General features: G+C 45.1%; 1 protein-coding gene across 1 annotated transcript in view; it reads right to left on the reverse strand.

Annotated features, from left to right (window-relative positions):
• The window catches only part of nlgn4xa (neuroligin 4 X-linked a), a 106,620-nt gene that overhangs the window by 48,088 nt on the left and 35,595 nt on the right, over nt 1–22,937 (reverse strand). The window contains exon 3 of the mRNA XM_056595300.1: nt 9,486–9,638. Within this exon, the coding sequence (XP_056451275.1) occupies nt 9,486–9,638 (153 nt within the window). The remainder of the gene's footprint in view (nt 1–9,485; nt 9,639–22,937) is intronic.

Here is a 22,937-nt window from a genome sequence, read left to right on the forward strand (position 1 = left end):
TGAGCCTAATGTGGGCCATTATGTTCTTAGTTTGAGAGAGACAGTCCAGGAAATGTTTGAGCAGGCAGGGCACTTAAAATGTGTGAGAGAAAGTGGGAGGGATTTGTGCAGACTGACATAGGCTACTCATAAAACGTAGCATAAAATAATGTAAAAAAAATATATATATATATATTATAATTTTTTTTTAAATATTTTTTTATAAAAAACAAGCAAAGGAGCAGGCAAAAGGCTGGGATATGGTTGGGATTGGTCACGTTGACGGGAATGTTTAGTGACATGTGGGAGGGTGGAGGGGGTTAAAAAAAAGTCTCAATCACTCTTCGACGTGCATGAAAACCAGCCACGTAGTTATGAGGGAGGCCGTCCTCACACCGATCTTCCTCGTCGTCATCGTCCTCAATGTCCTCCGGTTCAACCAACGCTACCCCAGCCTTAGCTGCAATGTTGTGCAACATAGCTGTCACACATATCACAGCGCATGACTTGGCCGGCGAAAACTGGAGCCCTCCGCTGGACTTGTGAAGGCATTTAAAGCACAACTTCCACCTCCCGATCGTGCGCTCAGGATTAGGACTGCTATATATGTCGGCCTAGGCTTAATCAATTGTGTTTTAATATCTTTAGCATTCATATTATTGCAATCTATTCTTTTCGTAGGCTACTCTGCGGTTGGCCTTGATGGGGAGATATTTTAACCCTTTTTAACCCCATTTTCCTCCGACATTCCTGCGTCTCCCCCTGCGTCATAGCCCGTTTCAGCACCATGTCAGTGGACAGGTACAATCCTAAGATCGTCTTGAGTGCAGCGAATGCGCGTTCACGTTAAGAGGAGTTTCGGGAAACGCTCCAAAGAAATTATCGATGGTTCGAAAGCTCCCTCTTTCGAACCATCTTACGAGCGAAGATCCATCGATATCGGGAAACAGGGCCCTGGTTTCTTTAGGCCAGGAAAAAGCTTTTGATCGGGTTGAGCACCGCTACCTGTGGAAAGTTTTACAAAGGTACGGCCTCAGCCTGGGTCTGATAGCTAAGATGAATGTCCTGTATGAGGACATTGAGAGTGTGCTAAAGATAAATGGTGGTCTGTGTAAACCTTTTAAAGGGAAAGAGGTATTCGACAAGACCGCTCCATGTCTGGTATGTTGTATTCACTGTCTATAGAACCCATGTTGCACAATGTTCGTGGTTTTATTGATGACCTGTTTTCACCTGATATTAGTTCAAATTTTATTTCATCAGCCTATGCAGATGACATCATAATTTTTATTAAAAATCAGAAGGACATTAATAAATTGGGCAAGATTGTTGATACATTTGGGAAGATCTCACCTGCCAAAGTGAACTCGGAACTCGGCCATGAGTGAAGCGCTGGCAGTTGGGAGGTGGTCTGCGGGTCTGCCCCAGCTGCCGGGGGGGGCTGAGCTGGAAGAGGGGGGGTTTAAAATACCTGGAGGTTCATCTGGGGGATGAACAGAGAGAAAGGAAGAACTGGGAGGGTGTGTTGGAGAAGTTGGAGGGGAAGCTGGCTAAGGGTGCACTCACACTAGGCCATCTGGCCGTGGCCGTTGGCCGTTTTCACACCTAACCGTGCTGAAATGGCCCCATTGTTCTCTGGCCTGCACTCACACTAGGCCATCTGGCCGTGGCCGTTGGCCGTTGCAACTGTGGCCTGGCCACGGTAGGCTCTTGTACATACGTCATCACGTCGTAAGTAACATGTCATCACCAAGCGTCCGCTGCATGGACCATAATAAAGTCTGCCGCCAGTCAGAGTTCTAACAACAATGGACAACAACACAGAGAACAGAGTTCGCACTTTGCTGAGTCTGTTGCTTATTTGGGTATATGTTTACCGTTTAATGGGAAAGAAGGCTCGTCGCCTTTATTATGTCCGTGGTCGTCGCATGGATTCTGTGTCATCCAGCTCAGGTTGCGTAGCTGTGCGTGTGCGCGTGTCGGCTCATTAGCATCTGTACCGTAGCGGCCCGTACCGTAGCAGCACACCTCTCCCAAGTGGCCAAATTGGCCTGACCTGGCCAGACTGGCCACACTCACACTGGCAGATTTGAGCACGGTTAGGTGTGAAAACGGCCACGGCCACGGCCAGATGGCCTAGTGTGAGTGTACCCTAAGTGGAGGTGGCTGCTTCTCCGCATGTCCTATAGAGGAAGGGTCCTAATTATTAATAATCTTGTAGCGTCCACCTTGTGGCACAGACTGAAATGTTTAGAACCCTCTGCTGGGCTCTTGCAAAAAATGCAAATGTTAATTTTAAACTTTTTCTGGGAAGAGTTGCATTGGGTTCCTCAGAGTGTATTATATCTTCCAAAAGAAGAGGGGGGGGCAAGGGTTAGTTAACCTGGGGAGCAGAGCTGCGGCTTTCAGGCTGCAGTTTATCCAGCGGTACCTCTGGGGCATGATGATGGGCCTCTTTTTAGACAAATCTTTGTTTTTATTGAATTGTGTTTTTTTTCGTGTGTGTAGTTTGCCTCCTTTTTATCATGGTGTTTTCAAAGCATGGACTCTTTTTAAATGGGACGGACTGGGGCCCGCTGTGTCTCTGTTCTGGCTCCTGGAGGAGCCCCTGGTGTGGCTCGGCTGGACGTGCAAGGCGGCAGCAGCCCTGGCCTCACCCAGCGCCTGCGCTCCACTGGGGTGGTCAAGCTGAGGCAGGTGGTGGAGGAGGCAGGGCCCGGGCTCCACAACACTGAGGCTTTGGCTTCTCTCTTGGGTCTGAGGTCCAGCCGGCACACCAGAGACATCATGAACCAATGGATTAGCAGACTGACCAGTGAGGGGCGAGAGATGCTGAGGGACTACTTCAGCAGGGCGGATGTACCAGACAAAGGGGATCTGTTTCCAGAGCTCGGACTGTCGGTGGACTAGTCCAGACTGGTGAAACCCATGGGCCTTTCCAAGTCCAGGATGGAGTTAGTAACTTTCAGGGAAAAGTATAAGTACTGTGTGGTGGCTACACACAAACACAACCTGAGCAATAGGAGGGACACAGTGGGGAAGAAGAGGCTGCAGGGCCGTGTGCCTGTATGGAGCCTCCTTTACAAGCCTCCCCTAAACAAGAGAACAGGAGACCTGCAGTGGAGGATCCTGCAGGGGGCTCTGTCTGTGAATAGTTTCATTGGAAAAATCAACCCCACGGTGTCCAAGAACTGTCCATTCCGTCACAAAATTGAGACTCTAGTCCATTGCTATTTGGACTGTCACAGACTGAGAGTCCTTTATCATATTTTAAAAACAGTGTTTTTAAATTGTGGAGAGGTTTGGTCAGAGTCCGCTTTTATCTTTGATAATGGTTACGATAAGGAAAATTCCAAAAATTGTTTTTTGTTGAATTTTGTGGTCGGGCAAGCCAAAATGGCTGTTTACAGAAGCAGGAAGAACCAGGTAGAGGGGGAGGCAGGCCTTGGGCTGGCAGAGATGTTTGAGGTCCAGGCCAGAGTCAGGGTGGACTTCAGGTACCACTCATTAATGGGCACAATGGACTGCTGAAGCTCTTTTTTAACTCTGTGTTTTAATGAGTGTGTTTATTTATTAATTATTGCTGTATAATCTAATGTTTTTTTTGTCTGTGTTTAAAAGGTAAATTATTGAAGAAAGAAACTGTGAATACTGGTTCACACTTACACACTGACGGCTGACACACCGACGGCGGAGTTCAACCACGCAAGGCCTGACATTCACTCATACACACATTCACCCATTCACAACAACTCTCTCTCTCTTTGTGTCACCCTGACAACCGTCAAGGCCGCACACTGGAGGTAATTACCCAGAATGCACCTCTATTCACTGTGTGTGAGCCAAGCGGCAGCTGTCAATCAACGAAGCCCTGCGTCTTTAATTGGCTTTAATTGATTGAGGGTCAGTGTCATGTGACGCATCATGTGACGCATCATGTGACGTGAACACAGCCAACCAGAGAGAGAGTACGGAGGTGAGGGGAATCAATACTCAGGGCCGGATTAACAAATCATAGGCCCCTGGGCACAAATGTCTGAAGCCCCCCCCCCCCCCCCCCCCCCCCTCCCCGAAAAAAATCAGGAAAAAAGCTAAACCACTCAGTTGATGTCTCATCATGTCTGTGACTGTCAATTTTTCATACATTTTTCATCTCTACCGCGTTTTTTTTTTTTCACCATAGGTGGACTGGCTCAATTGACAGGTTATGGGAGGGGGTTTAAACTGTCACATTAGGCCACTATATTGTTCAGAATCATTATATTGCTGTTCTTATGACATTCGTTTTAATAATGAATTTTAAATGAATACCCTATTTAATAATACCATGTATAACTATTTTAAGAGTACAAACATTCATAAAAAAAATAAAATAAAAAAAAAGTTTCTTTCGTGTGGTGCCCCCCCACTGGCTGGGAATGGTTGGGGCCCCTGGGCCCAGTGCCGTGTGCCCTAATGGTAGATCCGGCCCTGTCAATACTGCATAAATACGAGTACTTTGAGTACTGAACTCGAATGTAGTATATGTATATAATGCTGTGTTCCTCAATACTCGGAAGACAGACTTCCGAGTCGAAAGGCGAAGATCTCACAGCTCTCTTGCGGCATTTCTCTGAGGCACGCCCCCTTTTTGTCTTCATCTTTCTAAAATCTGAGAGTAGACCGAGAGCAGTGATGCGGTCTACTCTCACTGATGCTCTCGGTCTACACTCTTCACACACAATTATATTGCTACTTTATTCTTCACACTTAATTACATTGCTACTTTATTCCGGTCACCAATTTATACATTGCATGGTCTTGCTGTGCGTGCAATACAATGTAAAGTTGTGTTGTTTGTTTTCGGGCTGGTTTACTAAAGAGGCTAATGTAGCTAACAATAAACAACGACTAGCCAATTTCATGACACAATCGCAAAGAAGTACAGGAATGCTATGAATGCTCCGAGACCGGAAATGACATCAAAAGTGCAACTCGGAAGGCTGACGTCCAAGGATTCAGGAACACACCATAAGCACATGGAAGTACTGAACTCCTGTTAGATTTTGTAGTTAATGTACATCAGGGAAGTATATGTATATTAGTGAAGTATATGTATCTTAGTGAAGGATATGTAAATATTAAACTGCTGTGGAAGTTTATAACCTCCCTAAACTACAATGCCGACAAACAAGCTACGCACATGCTACACACTCGGCGACACGCTCCAACACCACACTGACAGCAGGAGCAACATCTCACACACAATAGATTCATGCCGGGCGACAGATCACCTCCGACACCGACCGAGAGGGACGCCATCACGGTTTCCGAACGAGAGACCAACACCCACCCCCCCACCCACCCCCCCCCCCTCATGCTTCCTGCGTCTTCGGGAGTCGTGGCGACACAGAGAGTAGGCAGCTGCTGCTGCTGCTGCTGTTTGACGCCGCGGGCGACTCAGACAAAAGGGGCTGCCGCTAGCGTGTTGATCATGAATGGGTGAATGGGAGTATGAATGGGTGAACCTGTAAGTGTGTTGATTAGCCCTGTGGAGCATTTAGCCAATTTTAGCGCAACGAAGGGGAAGTGAGAGAGTTCTAAAGACAGGACGATTTAAAATGGACGCCCTGTGTCACTCATTAGGATCGCTTGGTGAGTTCGGGTTTGACAGAGAGGGGCCTGTGACCACGACAACGACCTTGGAGGTCGCTGGTTTGATTCCCGGCTTCTCCTAGCTAAGTGTGGAGGTGTTCCTGAGTAAGGCGCCTCACCCTGACTGCTCCTGACCAGCTGGCTGTCGCCTTGCGTGGTTGCCTCCGCTGTCGCCTCCGCCGTCGTTGTGTGAATGTGTGCATGAAGGTGTGAATGAATGGGTGAATGTGTGAGTTGCAAACACTTTGGTTTGGTTTCCATCGCACGCTTTAATAATTCACACCAAGGGAGGGGAGGGGGGTATGTGTGTGGGTGTGTTTGTTTGAGTGTGTTTGAGTGTGTATGTGTGTGATTGTTAGTGTGAGTTTGTGTGTGTGTTTCTGTGCAGAGGTCAACAAGACCTGCTATGATGTGTTTGGGAGGAGGAAGGGGAGAGGGAGGGGGAGGGAGGGAGGGAGGGAATGGAGGAGGATGTGGCAAAAGGGTAACAGATAACGTAAAAAAAATCTGTGCTAAATCGGGAAGCTTTGAGTCGGTGAGAGAGACGGCAAGATGGGGAGAGAGACAGAAAGAGAGAGAGAGCAAGAGAGAAAGTGGGAGTGAGAGAGAGAGCGAGAGTGAGAGAGAGAGTCAGATAGCGTGAGCGTGAGAGAGCTAGAGTGAGAGAGAGAGGGTGAGAGGGAGAGGGGCTTGAAGAGCGAATTAGTGCAAGAGGAACACAGTTGATGATACTCGCATTAAGACGTGCTCTCGGCGTCTTACACCGTCTCCCTGTCTTCCCCTCTCTTGTTCACAGCCTTGCACGCCCTCCCTCGCTCACTCTCCTCCTCGTCTCACCTCCTTATCTCGCCCATGCACCCTCGCACGCCCTTCCTCTCTCACTCTCTCCCCTCTGTGGTTTCTGCCTTATCGTCCCTTGGGAATTCTCTGTCTTGCACTCTCTCGCTCTCTCTCGCTCTTGATCTCTCTCTCCTTCCCTTCACATCTTCCTTCTCTCTCTCTCTCTCTCTCCCCCCCCCCCCCTCTCCCCCCCCCTCTCCCTCTCTCTCTCTCTCTCTCTCTCTCTCTCTCTCTCTCTCTCTCTCTCTCTCTCTCTCTCTCTCTCTCTCTCTCTCTCTCTCTCTGGTCTGTTCCGCAGTGCACACTTTTATCCCAGAACACCTTTACCCACACCCCCATCTCCGACGCAGGTGACTAAATATAGTCAATACTGTATATTATATACATATATATATATATATATATATATATATATATAATAATAATTCACACCAAGGGAGGTGTGAATTTTATATATACATAATATAAATATATACATATATATATATATATATATATATATATATATACACATATTTATATCTAACATAAATATATATTAACTATTAGGGGTGTGCATTGGCACTGCCCTCACGATTCGATTTGATTACGATTCACAAGGTAACAATTCGATTCTACGATGCATTGTGATGCATTGCGATGCATCAAAATTCTACTGCACACAATAAGGCAAATTTTTTCACCTTCCACTCCCAAACCTACTGCAATTAAATGCCAGGCTTTGTCCTTTCTGACATTGTCCTTGTAAAAAGGATGGTATATTTCATAAATCATTTTATGTTGCTCCACTTCGACAATCAGTCTCTCGTCGTCCATGTTACCGACCCTCTGAGACCCTTTGATTGATTGACTGCTGACCTGGTGCCATCGTTCATGACGTTATGTTGATGTGAAGTTGTGATAGGCTACATGAGCTGAGTATTTTGTTTTATTTAAAAATTGACCGGATGCTCTATGGCTTTTACTTTTTCACTTCCTGCCTGGCTCGATCTGCTCTGTTGAAATTGACCCGGTTCAGCAACGGCTCGCGTCAAAAATAGAAGTGCTACGGAACGGTAGCGCTGCGGCACGCCGCACCGCTTCTGGGACGCTGCTGAGCCGGTGGAAAGGGTTTCATTGATTAGAGAGGCAGCGATCAGCAGCAGTGACCGCGGCACAGCCGTTCCGCTGCGCTTACGTTCCCGGTGGAAATCAGGCTAGTGTTGTTGTTGCTAGCTAGCGCCACTGCTTAGCATGTACTTCACAACTCTATTGTCCACTCGAGGCCCGAAAATAAACAGCGACATAATCGATTATGGCACGTTGCCGCATCGATGCTGAATCGTGCATGCCCCGCATTGCGATGCATCGCCGAATCGATTATTCTTGACACCCCTATTACTTATGTACTGCTGCAGAATTCACAGACTTGTGAAAAATGGCAGTGCATCATTGAGGTGATGGAGATGGGGGAGGAGGTGTTGGAGGAGGAGGTGATGATGGAGATGGTGGTGGAGGAGGAGTTGGTTGTGGTGGAGAAGGTGCTGGAGCTGGTTGTGGATCCATGTTCCAAAAAGTCCCCCAAAAACATTATAAGTTGAACAGCCTGTCAACCATCTCATGAGAGCCTCCCCCCCTCCCTCCCTCCCTTTCTCAGCCCCCCCTCCCTCCCTCCCTCCCTCCCTCACCCCCTCCCTCCCTCCTCCCTCACCCCTTCCTCTCCCTCCCTCCCTCCCTCCCTCCCTCCCTCCTGTAAACAACCAGTGTGGGTTATTGAGGATAACCACGGCATTGAGATCAATGCTGTCTCCACACACTCTTGAAGGGTCATTGAAGTAACGGAAAAAAAATCCAACTGCGTCTCTGTGGGAAGAGCCGAACGCAGAGAAACGAAAAGCCTGTTTCCCCTCGAGCGAATAATGTGCAAATGTGCCGCTACGAATGGGCCCTGCAACACTAAAATCAAACCATTGGTTTCAACGGCAGCATACAATTCCAGCTGATGGAAGCCATTCTTTCAAAATGGAGTCGCAACTTATCAATCTCCCTCCCTTCATCCACAGCATTAAGAAGAAACAAACACAAGAGCGGTGTTATATGCGTCTCAACGCAAAACTACACAACTGGATAACCTTCATCTAAGACGAGAGAACTCTCCACATCGGGATCGACGCTATTTAAGAACGACGGTAGAGAGAGATAGAGAGAGAGAGAGAGAGAGAGAGAGAGAGACTCAGAGAACTCTCCGCATCGTGATAGTCGCTATTAAAAACACAACAGGAATTGTCACCCTTTCGGCAGTTGTACTTCTAGGCTGTGACTCTTTCGTACGTCGACTTTAAATACATCCTTTCCCCGAAGCATGGAAACATAAATAACCTTCAGTAAATTAAGTGAGACTACGCAGAAAGGCAAGCAAACACACCAAAAAGCAAAAAAAAAATCGAATTGTTTCGAGGCACAAAGTGAATGACAAAGTGAATGACAAAACATGCATCAAAACATTTCATCCTGGAATACACGGAACAAACACCCCAAAAACATCCTCTCACACCCAAAAACGCACAACAACTTGTCATCCTTGAAAAAACAAATCAAACGCACTAAAAACACGCACTGAGATATCTCATCCTTGCAAACCAACAATGCACCAAAACATTTTATCCAGGTTAATATTTAACAAACGCACCAAAACATCTCATCCTCACAATCCAAAAACACATCAAAACATTTCACTGGGGAATGCACGAAACAAACTCCCAAATAAACATTTCATCCTTGCACACCAACAATTGACCAAAACATCTCCTCCAAGAAACAATGAATGAAATGCAGCAAAAAGATTTCATCCTACAAAATACGAAACAAATGCCCCCAAGAAGATGTCATCCTAGAAAAAACAAAACAAACGCCCCCAAAAACATCTTATCCACTTACACCAAAAAAACACACAAAAACATCTCATCCCCACAAAAACAAACACACCCACAGCCCTCTCAGCAAGAACCTCCAACGTTATGACCCCATCGTTTATCATCGTCGTGGCCACTCACCGAGCACCCCCAGGCGGTAGTTGATAGTGATGACGATGACGTTGCCGTAGCTTGCCAGGATGCTTCCGTCGATCATGTTGCCGGTGCCCTCCATGTAGGAGCCCCCGTGGATGTACACCATCACCGGCTTCAGCCCATTCTCGTCATGGATGTCTGCAGGGAGGAGGATCGGGGTGGGGGGGAGACAGTTAGCAGTCAGTTGACCTTTACACCTCAAGGTCATATGGAACAGCAAATCCATCACATACACACACACACACAAACACACAGTAAGCTCTAGTTTATAAGGTGTCTGTCGATGCCAAAACAAAAACAGTATACCAAAATAAGCACAACTCCAACAGCGTATTATCATTAACATAATTATGATTTTTTTTTCCAAAAATACTTTCAAAAACTCAGACATCGACAAAAGCATTCAACAAGGCCAGCTTTGCGTGTGAATTCATTACATTTTATTTGTGTAGCCCTTAAACACAGGTACACCCTCAAAGAGCTCAGCATGCCATATATTTATGACACCTGGTCCATCTTCAAGTCTCTGCAAAAAGCTGCCCCTCATCCTCATGTTCTCGTTCCCCTCATCCTCTTCCCCTTTATCATTTCATTGCCGTTTCCCGATGGTCGTTTGCTCTGTCACGGACTGCGAAACGCCAGCCACCTGGCACCTCAAACCTGAATCCCACCCCTCCATCGACTCAGGACCTTTGAGTCTGCTAGCCAGCGAACAAAAGTGTATAATATGATGAGAGAGTGAGAGAGAGGACAGACAGAGGGACAAAGAGCAGGCGCCAGGCTTTGCTTAAACTGCACTCGCCCCGTCCCCTGCTGTCGTCTGTTGCCATGGTGACACAGGGGCACAGAGGACACAGAGGACCAGTCCCCCCCCCGCTTATTAATATTTGTTTTTCACGTTTTGTCTCCGCTATTGAATTATGCCAAAACGTAAAAGGAAACAAAACAAGATAAAACACAAATGCTGCCAGATCCATGTGCTCCCGCCTCCCTCAACCCTGCCCTCTGATTAGGTTAGACGTTCCCGACGTTCTCGAACCAGAGTCCTCACCTTGAGGACTTCGGCATTAATCACAGACAGTTTTTTTCCAAAAAAAAAAACTTCCTTGCTCAACCTTGCCGTGTGATTGGCTCCCGCAGATCCAGAGAAACGATTTGGGATGGAGGGAGGGGGTGGAGGGAGGGAGGGAGGGGAGGGAGAGAGGAATGGAGGAAGGGGAGGGAGGGGAAGGAAGGGAAGGGGGGAGGGAGGGAGGGAGGGAAGGGAGGAGGGAGGGAGGGAGGAAGTGAGGGGAGGAGAGAGGAAGGGGGGGGGGGGGGTGAATACGAAAACAGAGATCGATAGAGAAAGAGAGGCTAACTATTACTTTCTGTTAGAATGTAATTTGCGTCTCACAGGTGTGTGTTGGGGGGGGGGGTGTGACAGGCTGAGGGCCCCCTCAGGGGACTTAGCATCTGTCGTTTCCGCCGCGACGGCTAATTCCTCCCTCAGTGTGTAATTGGTATTCAGGGGAGGCGTGCTTGCTACACAACGATTATTGGTTTCTCGTGCATCAGCCTTCGGCTTCAATGAGACGTGTGATGGAGGGAGGGTAAAAAAAAGAAAGTATATAATGAAAAAATAAAAGAAAGAAAATGAAGAGAACAATTTAAACTGGCTGGCTGCGACACACTCACAGACACACACACACACACAAACACACACACACACACACACACGCACACACACACACAGAAAGACACACACTCACAGACAAACACACACAGAAAATGAACACACGCACACACACACGCAGACATCGACACATACACACACATAGAAAGACACACATACACACACACACACACACACACTTTTCCGTCCATTTTCCTCAGATGACTCGGCAGGGCCCAGCCGGACGTGTCCCTGACGCGGTGGCGGCGCGCCGAGCTAGCTCGCGGCGCCGCGCAGCGTTAACAGGAGACGGAGCCAGCAGTGCCTGGCATCGGGAGTATATCATTCTCCACCTCCGCAGAGAGGGGGGAGGGGAGGGAGGGGGAGGCGGCCTGGTTATTAATCTCCACCACTGCGGTGCTAAACGGCTCGGCGGCTAGCTGGGGCGGCACTCTGCCGTGCTGAAGAACCCTCTCGCTAGCGAGCTAGAAAGTGCTGAGGACAGACCCAGTCCAACGAGCTAGGTGACTAGGTGGCTCGCTCAGGCGCTCAGGACTCCTAAACAGACCCGGAAGTAGCTAGCTAGACACCACTGCGTAGCTCGCTAGCAAGGCACTGAGGAGCGCTACACACAGAGTGTGTGTGCAGAGTATGTGTGCACAGTGTGTTTGTGTGTGTGTGCACAGTGTGTGTCTCTGTGTGCAGAGTGTTATCAGAATGCGTCTTCAGAGTCTTCAGAGGTGGAAACAACGACCTTGATGTGCGCACAACTCCAGACGCACATAAAAGCAGAGAATAGTGGGACCGTAATAAAGGTGTCAGGGTGTTAAACTGATAGAGAGAGAGCGAGAGAGAGAGAGCGAAAGAAAGAAATTGAGAGAGAAAATGATATAGGCTGAAAGATAGAGAGACAAAAAGAGATCTATACACACACTGAGCTTGGTCCCAACGTCCTGGTTCAGGAGTGTATGAGGGGCGAGATATTCACCTTATTCCGCCACGCCCCTTTTTAATGTTATTGTCTTCCGCTTTGTCTTGAAACTTCCGGTCGGCTAGATAAGGCTAGATAGCTACATTGAAATACCCGGCGAATTAAGATGGAGAGGCTAACGTGGGTAGAGACAAAAACCATGTCAAAAGTTCGGATGGAGGGATTGTACTTCGCAACACAATATATATACACGATATATTTTATTATTTAGTGCTGTCGGTGGGCGTCGATGGGTCGGCCAGGAACATTTTTAAGCATATCAATATTTACATAGTGGAATGGTCGGTCGTGTTTTGCATTCCAAGACCGAGAAGAGAGGAATGTCTCTTCTTGAAAGCTTTAGTCAATCCCAGTCAGTCTAGCACACCAAGACTAAGAGCCACCCGCAGCGCTACCATTGGGCCCATTTTAGGTACGGGCCCAACCATTTTGACCCAGGCCTATAGTGAGTGATTTTCATTCTAGCTGTTTATCCAATAAGCAGCATGAGGAAAGCGTTGAGTAAAAGCTTCTCAGCCAATCAGCGGCTTCTACCCCAAGTGTAGACTGCCTGCCCACAGGCTGCAATACGCATGTTGATTATACTGGGCAAATCATCACCTGTACAGCAAAACTCGGATCTACAGAAATTATGGAATGACATACTGGACAAGAAGAGGATGGAGCTGAACACTCGTTTCAAGCCCAACACATACGGCTTTATGAGAGCCGCTGCTGCCTGCTTGCCACGGTCAGACACCTTTGGTGACAAGGCTCTCATCCGGCCCGCCTGCGCGCACTTTTCCATTCCGGTGGAAGACGCAGAGCACACTGTGTTTGTGCAGCAGCTTAAAAGAAAGGCAAAGGCTAATAAGACCATGAACGAGAAAAAAGAAACACTCGTAGAAGTGCTCGACGCATGCCCCCGTGATATTTTCGCCAACATGAACAGCCTCCTCACATTGCCCATGACGACACGTACTGTGGAGAGACTATTTTCAGCTGTCAATCGGATAAAAACAGGCACCAGGGCAACAATGTTGACAGATGGACAGAACTCTTTGTCCCTGCTTTCATTTGAAAGGGAATTGACTGATTCACTGGAATATCAAGAAATTATTGCTGTGTTCAGCAAGAAACCCCGCCGTCTCCTGCCCGCCGTGCTGGGTAAATAAATGGAGAGAGAAACAGACCGTCCAAAGGTATAATTCCATTTCAGTCTTTTTGTGTATTGAATGTTCAAAAGATATAAATGAAGTTAGGCTTACTGCCAAGGTGTATGTCTTTGTCCACTTCTGCGCTGAGCTGATGACAGTGACACAAGAGCCACACAGGTAGGCTACTGAGTCACTGTCCTCAGTGCCGCAGAAAAGCGCTGAAACGGAGATGAAGGGGAATTCTGGCTTTTTTTGTGGCTTGTTTTTAACTTATACATCCAGTTTTCTGGAGGCCCACCCACAATCAAAATCCTGGCACCGCTAGTGCTAAGAGCATTCTATTTCAGAGACATGCTTCCTTTTGTTTCAGACGAGTATAATGAAAGTTGCCTGTTGCTCTGTGAGCGTTATATGCAGTTATGCAAATTAATACTTTCTACTACTTAAGGCAAGGCAAGGCAAGGCAAGGCAACTTTATTTATATAGCACTTTTCATACACAAGGCAGACTCAAAGTGCTTCACATATAAACATTGTTATACAATAAAATAAAATAATAGATAAGTAAAAGAAAACATATGCAAAGAAATAAGTAAAATAGATTTAAGATCAGATCAACAGTCTCTCTGGTATCCGCGTCGGGACTCCAACCCGACCTAAAACCCGACCTAAAATGTATATTTATGTATATTTTATGTATATTTTAACTACTATTTGTACACATTATTGGCTATTGTTTTTAATGTCATTCGTTTTTAGTATTATGTCAAAGCATTAACTCAATCATTAAAGGATTTAGCAAATGCCTCAAATGTGTTGAGTTTATTTTATTGACCCTCTCTGACAAAGACATCATGTTTGTGTATAAAAATACATATATCAGTTAAAGTTTGGTATAGATTTGTAAACAATAGAAACAACAATAGAAACAGCATTTTAACCATGTAACCAGTGGTGTAGTCTATTTTATTGTAGTGGGTATACTGTGATGATTCCCTCCCAGCCTCGTACAAACCCGTCCCACCGGTACGTGTACGTGTGTGGCGCTTATTGGGTGTCGCACCACACTCACCAACGCAGGGGTCTACAACCTGCTGATTTAAGAGTATAACGATTATCAACAATCATGAAAAGCTGAATAGGTTTATCAGTTTTAATAACAGTATGAACAAATATAACACAAAAATGACAAGTTGTCCTTTGTATATCTATAAGTAGCAATAGCACATGCTAAACAAGGACAAAATCTACTCAAAGTAATTTAATGAACTGTTTACAACCATGGCTAACCAGTTGATGAGAAGGAGATGACAGGAGACTAATGTTTCACTCTTTCAATTGCTCTAATTTTAGCTCTTACTGTTGTTATCTAACATACCATACAGTAATTGAATTGTGTAAAAGTGTGAAATTACTGCACCCTAAAAATAACCATGAATTAGCTATACTCTCATTTGCATAGTGATTAACATTATGAATTTGTTTGTTTTGTATAAATTTTGTATACCAACTGCATGTTGGCTGACATTTACCTAACTTTTTTTCCCTCCACTCTAACCAAGGATGCCTGTTTTTAAATTCCCTAGCCTGACACCCAGTCTGAAAGGCTGGCCAGGGGTTCTCATCTAAAAGTAACAAGGAGATATACAGTGGGATTAAAACATTGTCTTCTGTTGACTACTTGTTATTTGGTTTACACATTAATATGGGAGGCCTGTGGACACACACACACACACACACACACACACACACACACACACACACACACACACACACACACACACACACACACACACACACACACACACACACACACACACACACACACACACACACACACACACTTTTTTTTCATCTGCTGCTGCAGGGTCAATTTGCAGCAGCAAGTTGCAAGTTGACCCAGCAAGTTGGCAGAGCGCGAACGCGCATTTTATGAATGTTGAATGTAGGAGATAACTTCCCCTGCTAAAAGTATTTTATTACAGTTATGCCCAACCGGTATTTGCGAAAAATAAACACAGAAGTGAAAGATCTGTCACAAGACGATTGATACGTATCCGTGCACATTTATAAGTGGGTATACGCAAATCCTGGTGCGTTCCAAGTGGGCATACGGCGTATACCTGCTTATCACGTAGACTACACCACTGCATGTAACCATTAAAACTGATTGAACTTATAACTGATTGAACATCTTATTCATCATATTCTTTTATAATGTCCCCAAGAAGATTACATAGTAGGGATGGGCACGAGTAGTAAATTCCAAAATCGATATATCGAAGGAATTCCTCGAGGATCAATCGAGTACTCGTTTAATCAAATCTATTTTTAGAATGCAACGCATCTGCAGCAGGAATAGGCCTAGTGATGAACGGCAATATTACCAACCAAACATGTAATGCTTATTCTCCATCAAAACAATCAGAGTTATCAGAGTATTCATTACTTATTTTTGCAAACGTTCAAAACACATTTTCCTTACAAAAATAAATATGCGTCTCACAATTTAAATCACGTCGAACCAAGACCTGTAACTGTTTAAAAGAAACAAAAACGAAACAAGTAGTCAATCCATTGAAAATAATTTAATGCTGCAAATAAAACGGCAGCAAATGGACTATGGAAATACTCAGCGTTGTGATCTTCTCTACACGGCTGGGATTACAGCTGCGTCTTGCGGCGGTGAAAATAGCCGACACACTTGGTTGCTGCGGGTCTGCTTTCCCGAACTCACCGTTGTGTTTCAGGAGAATATGTTGCCACATAGTACTTGTAGTACTCTGGTAGCTCGATTTCGCTTGGCATATTTTACATTTCACCTCATGATCTCCTATTTCTTCAAAGTATTTCAATTCTTCGCTGCGCTTTGCTTTAACCGCCATCTCTTCACTTTTTGAATTCTGGCGTGCCTGCACACGGCACGGCACGCGCCACACAGAAATTTGATACATTTCATTTGCTTTGTGCCCACGGCATTCGTAAGTGGCGCCGCACAGAAAATTGATACATTTGGTTCAGAAAACTTTGCTTGTGTTTGTATATGCAAACTCGAGTTTGCCTGTCCACCAACCAAGTTCATTTGTAACGAGGAGTACTCGAGTAATTGATTCCTCACGCCCATCCCTATTACTTAGACCTGCATACTCTCAGAATCTTGTCAAATTTTGGGGCAAGGTTAAAAGGCACTGTTTGAGAGACTATTCTATAGTTCTTCAGGCGGCGTATGACCCTCTCAACGTGCACTTGGACGTTGGCTTTGCGCCTCGTGTTGGTGGTGTCTTCTTCGGACAAGGGAAGGCCTCTTCTGGTGAAAGCTGGCAGGACGAGCTTGACTTTACGTTCAAACAGAAGATCTTGGATAACGAATCCTCGGTCAGCCATCACCTCATCACCTGGACGCAGATACTCCAGAAACCCTAAGAGATGCTGCATCTTTCTTTCAGGACGTCGGATAAAGCCTCAAAGGCATCCACTGACAACCCAGTGTACAGTAGACACAGCTGATCATTGCGGAGAAGTACGGTGTGTACAAGATGTTGTTCAGGACACTGTGTTGCCTGGTCATGGAGGAGAGGAAAATGGAGTGAGTCACTGACAGCATAGATGTGATCTTCAATGAATGTATACTTCCCCTGTGTAGAAGCATCACAGGGTGTCATCCTATCAGTCTCCTGGATTGCAGAGCTGGTTGAGGGTTCTGTAGAAATAACAGCATCAGACATCAGTAAGTTATCAACGATAAGGTTAATCATTTTGCTGCCTTTCAACATAACCAGCCTGGACATCAAATTAGAAAGCCTCAACCTGACCTTATATTGTAACGCTGTTCATTTATTGAGGTCAAGCCAAGGCATAGTTACGGGTATATGCTGATCATACTCATTAGACGCTAGCTGGCTAACGACTAGCGATATTGATAGCTGTTAGTGGTAAAATGTTATCTTACCTTGGAGCCTCACAAGCATCCGACGAGCCTTTTTCGCCGGAGGAATAACATATCCCAACCATTTCTCGGGGTAAGGGTATTGGTCTGATGGTCTGCCGTCCACAAAATGAAAAGAACAGAGTACGGTTTTTTCGGAGGGTTCTTCAAATTTAGCTCCTTTAGCCACATACGCCGGTCCTCATGGCTGGATGGCGGAGGATGAAGATTGAAGGATGCCCCACAACATTCTGCCCTGGCTTTCCCGTGTACAACACAGTATTGTTGCAAGGACACCCGTCTTTAATTCCAGTTGTTATGGCAGCCCTGCACGGAACAAATAATGCTTGTCATCTTGACTAAAATTGCTAATGTATTGTGCCACTGTACGATAACGGACAGAGTTGCTCAACCGGAAGATAGAACACAAAATGGAACCAATATGGCGCCCCCCTTTTTTACGCGCGGAATAAGGTGAATATAGATATCTTATATTCATATAGATATATATATGATAAATTAGCCTAAAAGTGAGACAAAACAGAAAAACTAAATTTGGATGCAGGATACGAAGTAATAAGAAACCATTTCAGATACTTTTCCTGGATTTTTATGTGAATTAAAACAAAAGAGAAGAAGAAAGGAAACATCTTAAAGAAACCTGAAGATAACTGAAGGAGAACTGACTGGGTGACTAGTCTACAACAGGACTTAAATCAAAAAATGAAACCTGGACTTAACCAAGGTAAGCCTGATCACAAGCCAAGGACACTTGCCTAAGAAGCCTTATCTCAGAAAACTACTTTTGATATACATTCTGTTATCTGCTAACAATTAAGTGGGATTAGCAGGTTAGCATAGCTAACTAACTGTTAGGCTTTGGACAGTGACAGTTGGAGCAGAACAGTAAACATTATATCGCCATGGCAACAAAGCAGCCAGCTGAATACAGGGTGGTGTTTAAGTTCTAATAAGTGCACAAAAAACCCTAAGAGCAGGTCCTTAAACAAAACACAGAGGTCCTTTATACAGACTTTGCCGTTCAAAAAGGCAATTTTCACACCAATCATGTTCCTTAGTGGACATCTGTCCTCTGCAAACACTACGACAACATACGCAAAGGGGGAATTGGACACGGTGGCAGGCTAACAATATGTGAAGATGAGACCCTGAACATAGTTGACCCTGAGTTGACCATCTCCTACTGCAAAAAGGGTACAGTCCTATTCCAGGGTAATGAAAACAGCCTGCTCCTTTGAGATAGCATTCCCCATGCTGAAAGCAGAGGTAGAGAGTGGAAAACACACTGTTGGGAAGCAGGTAGTGAAGGAGACACCAGTCTTAACACCGGCTCCACCAGCATCCCCCAGCTCTGACAAGCAGTTCAGAGAAATCACTGGCTCATCTTGAGCTAGACTTGACTGAATTCAAAGAGCTCATGCTGGTCAGGTTAGACAACTCCCCTCATGACTCTTTCAGGGAATTCAAAGAGGAGCTCCAGCAACAAAGAGTTGACAATGAGACCTCCATCTCTGAGCTCAGATATGCCTTCCAGACCATCAAGGAGGAAAATCTGACCCTCAGAGCCCAGATAACCAAGGTGAAAGAAGACGCCAGCAACAAGGAGAGAGCCCTCCTACGGGAAGTAATGCAGATGAAGGAGCAGGTGGAGATAAATAAAGCAACAATTGACAATCATAGGCAGAAACACACAGTCACAAACACACTTACATACACCGAGGCGCAGCCCCTCCCACTAAGCACTCAGAACACACACCCCAGACCACAAAAAAACAACAACTTGCCTCAAACAACACCTCAAACAAACACTCATCACACACTGATAACAAAAACAGCACACAGCCTTCCATACAGACAACTAACACCATTGAAACACAACCTCACGAGGAAACCTCCCCTCACTCCCCCATACCGACATCCGCTGATTCACCGCCTGCCTCACAGAACCCTGCAACACCAGACACACAAGTGGTACTCCTCCTGGATTCCAATGGGAAGTTCCTGAACCCCGAAAAAACTGTTCCAAACGCTGTAACAACACTAACCAAGCCCTCCGTCTCCTTAATCAGGACTCCTTCGGCAAACCCAACACCATCATCATCCACACTGGGACAAATTACTTGCATTCTCAGCGCCACAGGACTGCAGATGCCATGTAAAAGTTTGCAGAGAGAGCAAGCATGAGTTTCCAGAATCCAGCATTGTGGTCTCTACTTTGCTTCCACGCACAGATTTCCTACCCCACATTATCCATGGCATAAATGCAGAGCTAAACAGAAGCTGCACTGCCCTGCCTAATGTCTATATAGCCCATTATCCCTCCATCGGCCCACAGGATCTGTATGACGGACTCCATATTCAAAAGGGCAGCCTCAGAAAATTTGCCAGAGGCCTAAAAGATGTGGCCCTAGGACGGAATCCAACCAGCTCACAGCCCCGTCCTCCATACCCCTACCGCTACCCTCCCCCACCCGTCATGCAGAGCAATATGCCATTCTCCTGCTGGCCTCCGTCCCCCAAGCATCTACATCCATCACCCCATCCAAGGCAACTCCCCAGCCCAGGAAGAAGACACCGTCCCCTACAAAAGCCTCACATCCGCCAGAGAGACATCAGAGGTACGCTGAAGCAGTGGGGCAACCAACCGCTGCACCCAAACGACGCTCTGAGCTGGGGGAAATCAAGCTCTTGCTCCACAAACTATGTGCAGGTCATCTCAGAGAGTGAGTTGAACTTAATATTCACAACGTTATTCCGGAGATACCTACACACACACACGCACACGCACATACACAAACACACACACACACACACCAACGTCCATGAAAGCACACATGCACACATTTATACACACAAACACACTCACACACACCAATGCCCATGCAAGCACACACACACACACACACACACACACACACACACACACACACACACACACACACACACACACACACACACACACACACACACACTCTTTCTGAAAAAAAAAAATAATAATAAAGGGGGGGGGTTGAATTGTAATGATGACTGTTTTTCTACTGACTTGTCTCACTATACGTTTTTATTTTTTTATTTTAACTGTACTTATGCGTTCTTTTTCCATTAGCTGTTGGAAAATACAGGAACTGAAACTACAACTTACCTCTGTGCTGCCTACATTCCACCAGCAGAATCAGAATACTATGAAGAATACTACTTCAATAATTTATACTCTGATATAAGCTACTTTCAAGCACAGGGAAAAGTAGTACTATGTGGGGACTTCAATGCACGCACTGGTGTAGGGCCTGACTTCATAGACCCTCAGGTCAGTTCACATGTTTTTGGCCAGTCACGGCAGGATACCAGGGGACTCTTTAGGGAGATTCACGTTTACTTCAGCCCTGGGTAACAGTGTAGTGGATTATGTAATCACTGACATGGACCCCTCCTACTTCAGTGCATTCACTGTCAGGCGGCAAGCTCCTTTTTCAGACCATAACCAAATAAATATATTCCTGAAAATTACCAACCAATCTACTTACACATGTAAAGAACCTGATAAAATGTACAAACTCAATCCAGATGGGCTCCAGGTAGCGCAGAAGAAATTATAGAAGCGCTCAACTCACCTGAATTAACCTACAAAATAACTAACTTTACTAACCAACAGTTCTGTACTAAATAACATCAACATAGCTGTTCAAGAAGTGAACCTCATTTTCTACAAGGCGGCTAAAAAGGCTGGCCTAAGAAAAAAGAAAGGAGTAACCAAGCAAAAAAATTATAAATGGTTTGACACAGAATGTAAAAAAATGAGGAAAGAACAGAGACATCTGTCGATCCAAAGCACCGGCAACCTCGAAACACAGATCTAATAATACAATATTTTACCTCCCTGAAAAGATCCGAAGAAACTATCAAAAGAAAAAAACAACACTATAACAGCAAACTTCTTCATGAAATCGAAGAATCTATCAATAAAAATGAGTTTTGGAGTATGTGGAACAATTTGAGCATAAAAAAAATACAAGTACAAAACGGAAATATTTGCACTGAGGATTTTTCAAAAAGCTTTACAGTGAAATAAAAGTACCAGAAACAAATCAGAACCAGATCAAAGAAAAATTGCAAAATTTAAAACTGATATTTAAAGACAATCAAAATCCACTTGACTTCCCCAACTCACGTGAAGAACTGACAGAAAAACTTAAATCATTAAAGTCCCATAAAGCCTGTGGGTCTGACAGCATCAGAAGTGAGATGCTTAAACATAGCACACTTGTTCTATATTCTGGCTGTTTTCCTGACATCTGGAATCAAGGAATTATTACCCCAATTCATAAAAGTGGAAACAACCCTAATAATTACAGAGGTATATGTGTGAATAGTAATCTGGGGAAGGTTTTTAATAGCATTTTAAATGGGAGAATTCAAACCTTCCTTAACAAACACAATACCCTGTGTAGAAACCAAATTGGCTTTTTTCCAGGCCACCGTACTACAGATCACATTTTACACCCTACACACTCTAATCGACAAACATGTAAAAGATATGAAAAATGGAAAAATATTTCCCTGCTTTGTCGGCTTTAAAAAAGCATTTGACTCTGTTTGGCACACAGGATTTTACTACGAACTTGTAGAGAGTGGTGTAGGGGGTAAAGTGTTCAATGTGATCAAGTCAATGTACTCAAATAATAAATGCAGTGTAAAAATTTGCAGAATTCGGTCGTTATCCATTGGCTATACCTATCCAAAAACGAGCAGTAAAATTCTGGATGCACTTAAAATCTAGTCCCAAGAATACCCTTCATTTTGAAGCACAAGAAACCCAAGAACTGAACCCTGACAAGAGTCCCCTGCGCCAGCTGGTGCTGAGGCTAACTAACACACATCAAGCTCAGTCCAGCACTGCTTCCCAGACACCAATTAGAGTCAACAAAATAATTAATCAAGCACAAGAAGACTATTTGGGACATTGGACAAACCGAACTTCAAACCAAAGTAGAAAGAATTCCTATCCGATCCTAAACAGAAATTACGAATTGGCAGACTATCTCCTCTCTGTCAGAAATGTGAAGCAGCGACAAATCCTGACCAAGCACAGGCTCAGTGACCACAATCTTGCAGTGGAAACAGGCAGACACAGAAAGACCTGGCTGCCGAGGGAACACAGAATGTATGGTCACTGTCAGGCAGAGAAGGTTGAGACAGAGGAGCACTTTTACATTGTGAAAAATATGAAATTTTAAGACAGATATACTTCACCAAATTAGAAAAATATATTCTGGATTTTGCAGACATGGGACAAAACATAAGGACAAATTTGCAATTCTTCTTGGTGAAGGTCCTTCTGCTGCCCTGGCAACACAATGGCCCTCATTTATCAAACGAGCGTACGACAGAAAACGTGCGTAAAATGGATCTACGCTCATTTCAACGTTGAGCTTGGCATTTATCAATTTGAACGTGAGCGCAGGCTGCGATGAAATCTCACGTCAGGTCTGAGCTCGTGTACGCAAGTTTTTTTGGCGCAACACACGGGTATTTCACTGATGAATAGTGCAGCACAAGTAGCCCATGTTGCACATCTGTATTAATTACTAAATAAATTGGAATTAGCCCAGCCGTTCAAACAATTACAATCAAGTCAGCCCTAATTAAAAACAGTATTGCTATGAAAATAATTAGAATGTGACAGGTGAAATGTTTATTCAGCTGTCTATATA

Source organism: Gadus chalcogrammus, chromosome 7 (genome assembly GCF_026213295.1).
Source record: "Gadus chalcogrammus isolate NIFS_2021 chromosome 7, NIFS_Gcha_1.0, whole genome shotgun sequence".
NCBI lineage: Eukaryota > Metazoa > Chordata > Actinopteri > Gadiformes > Gadidae > Gadus > Gadus chalcogrammus.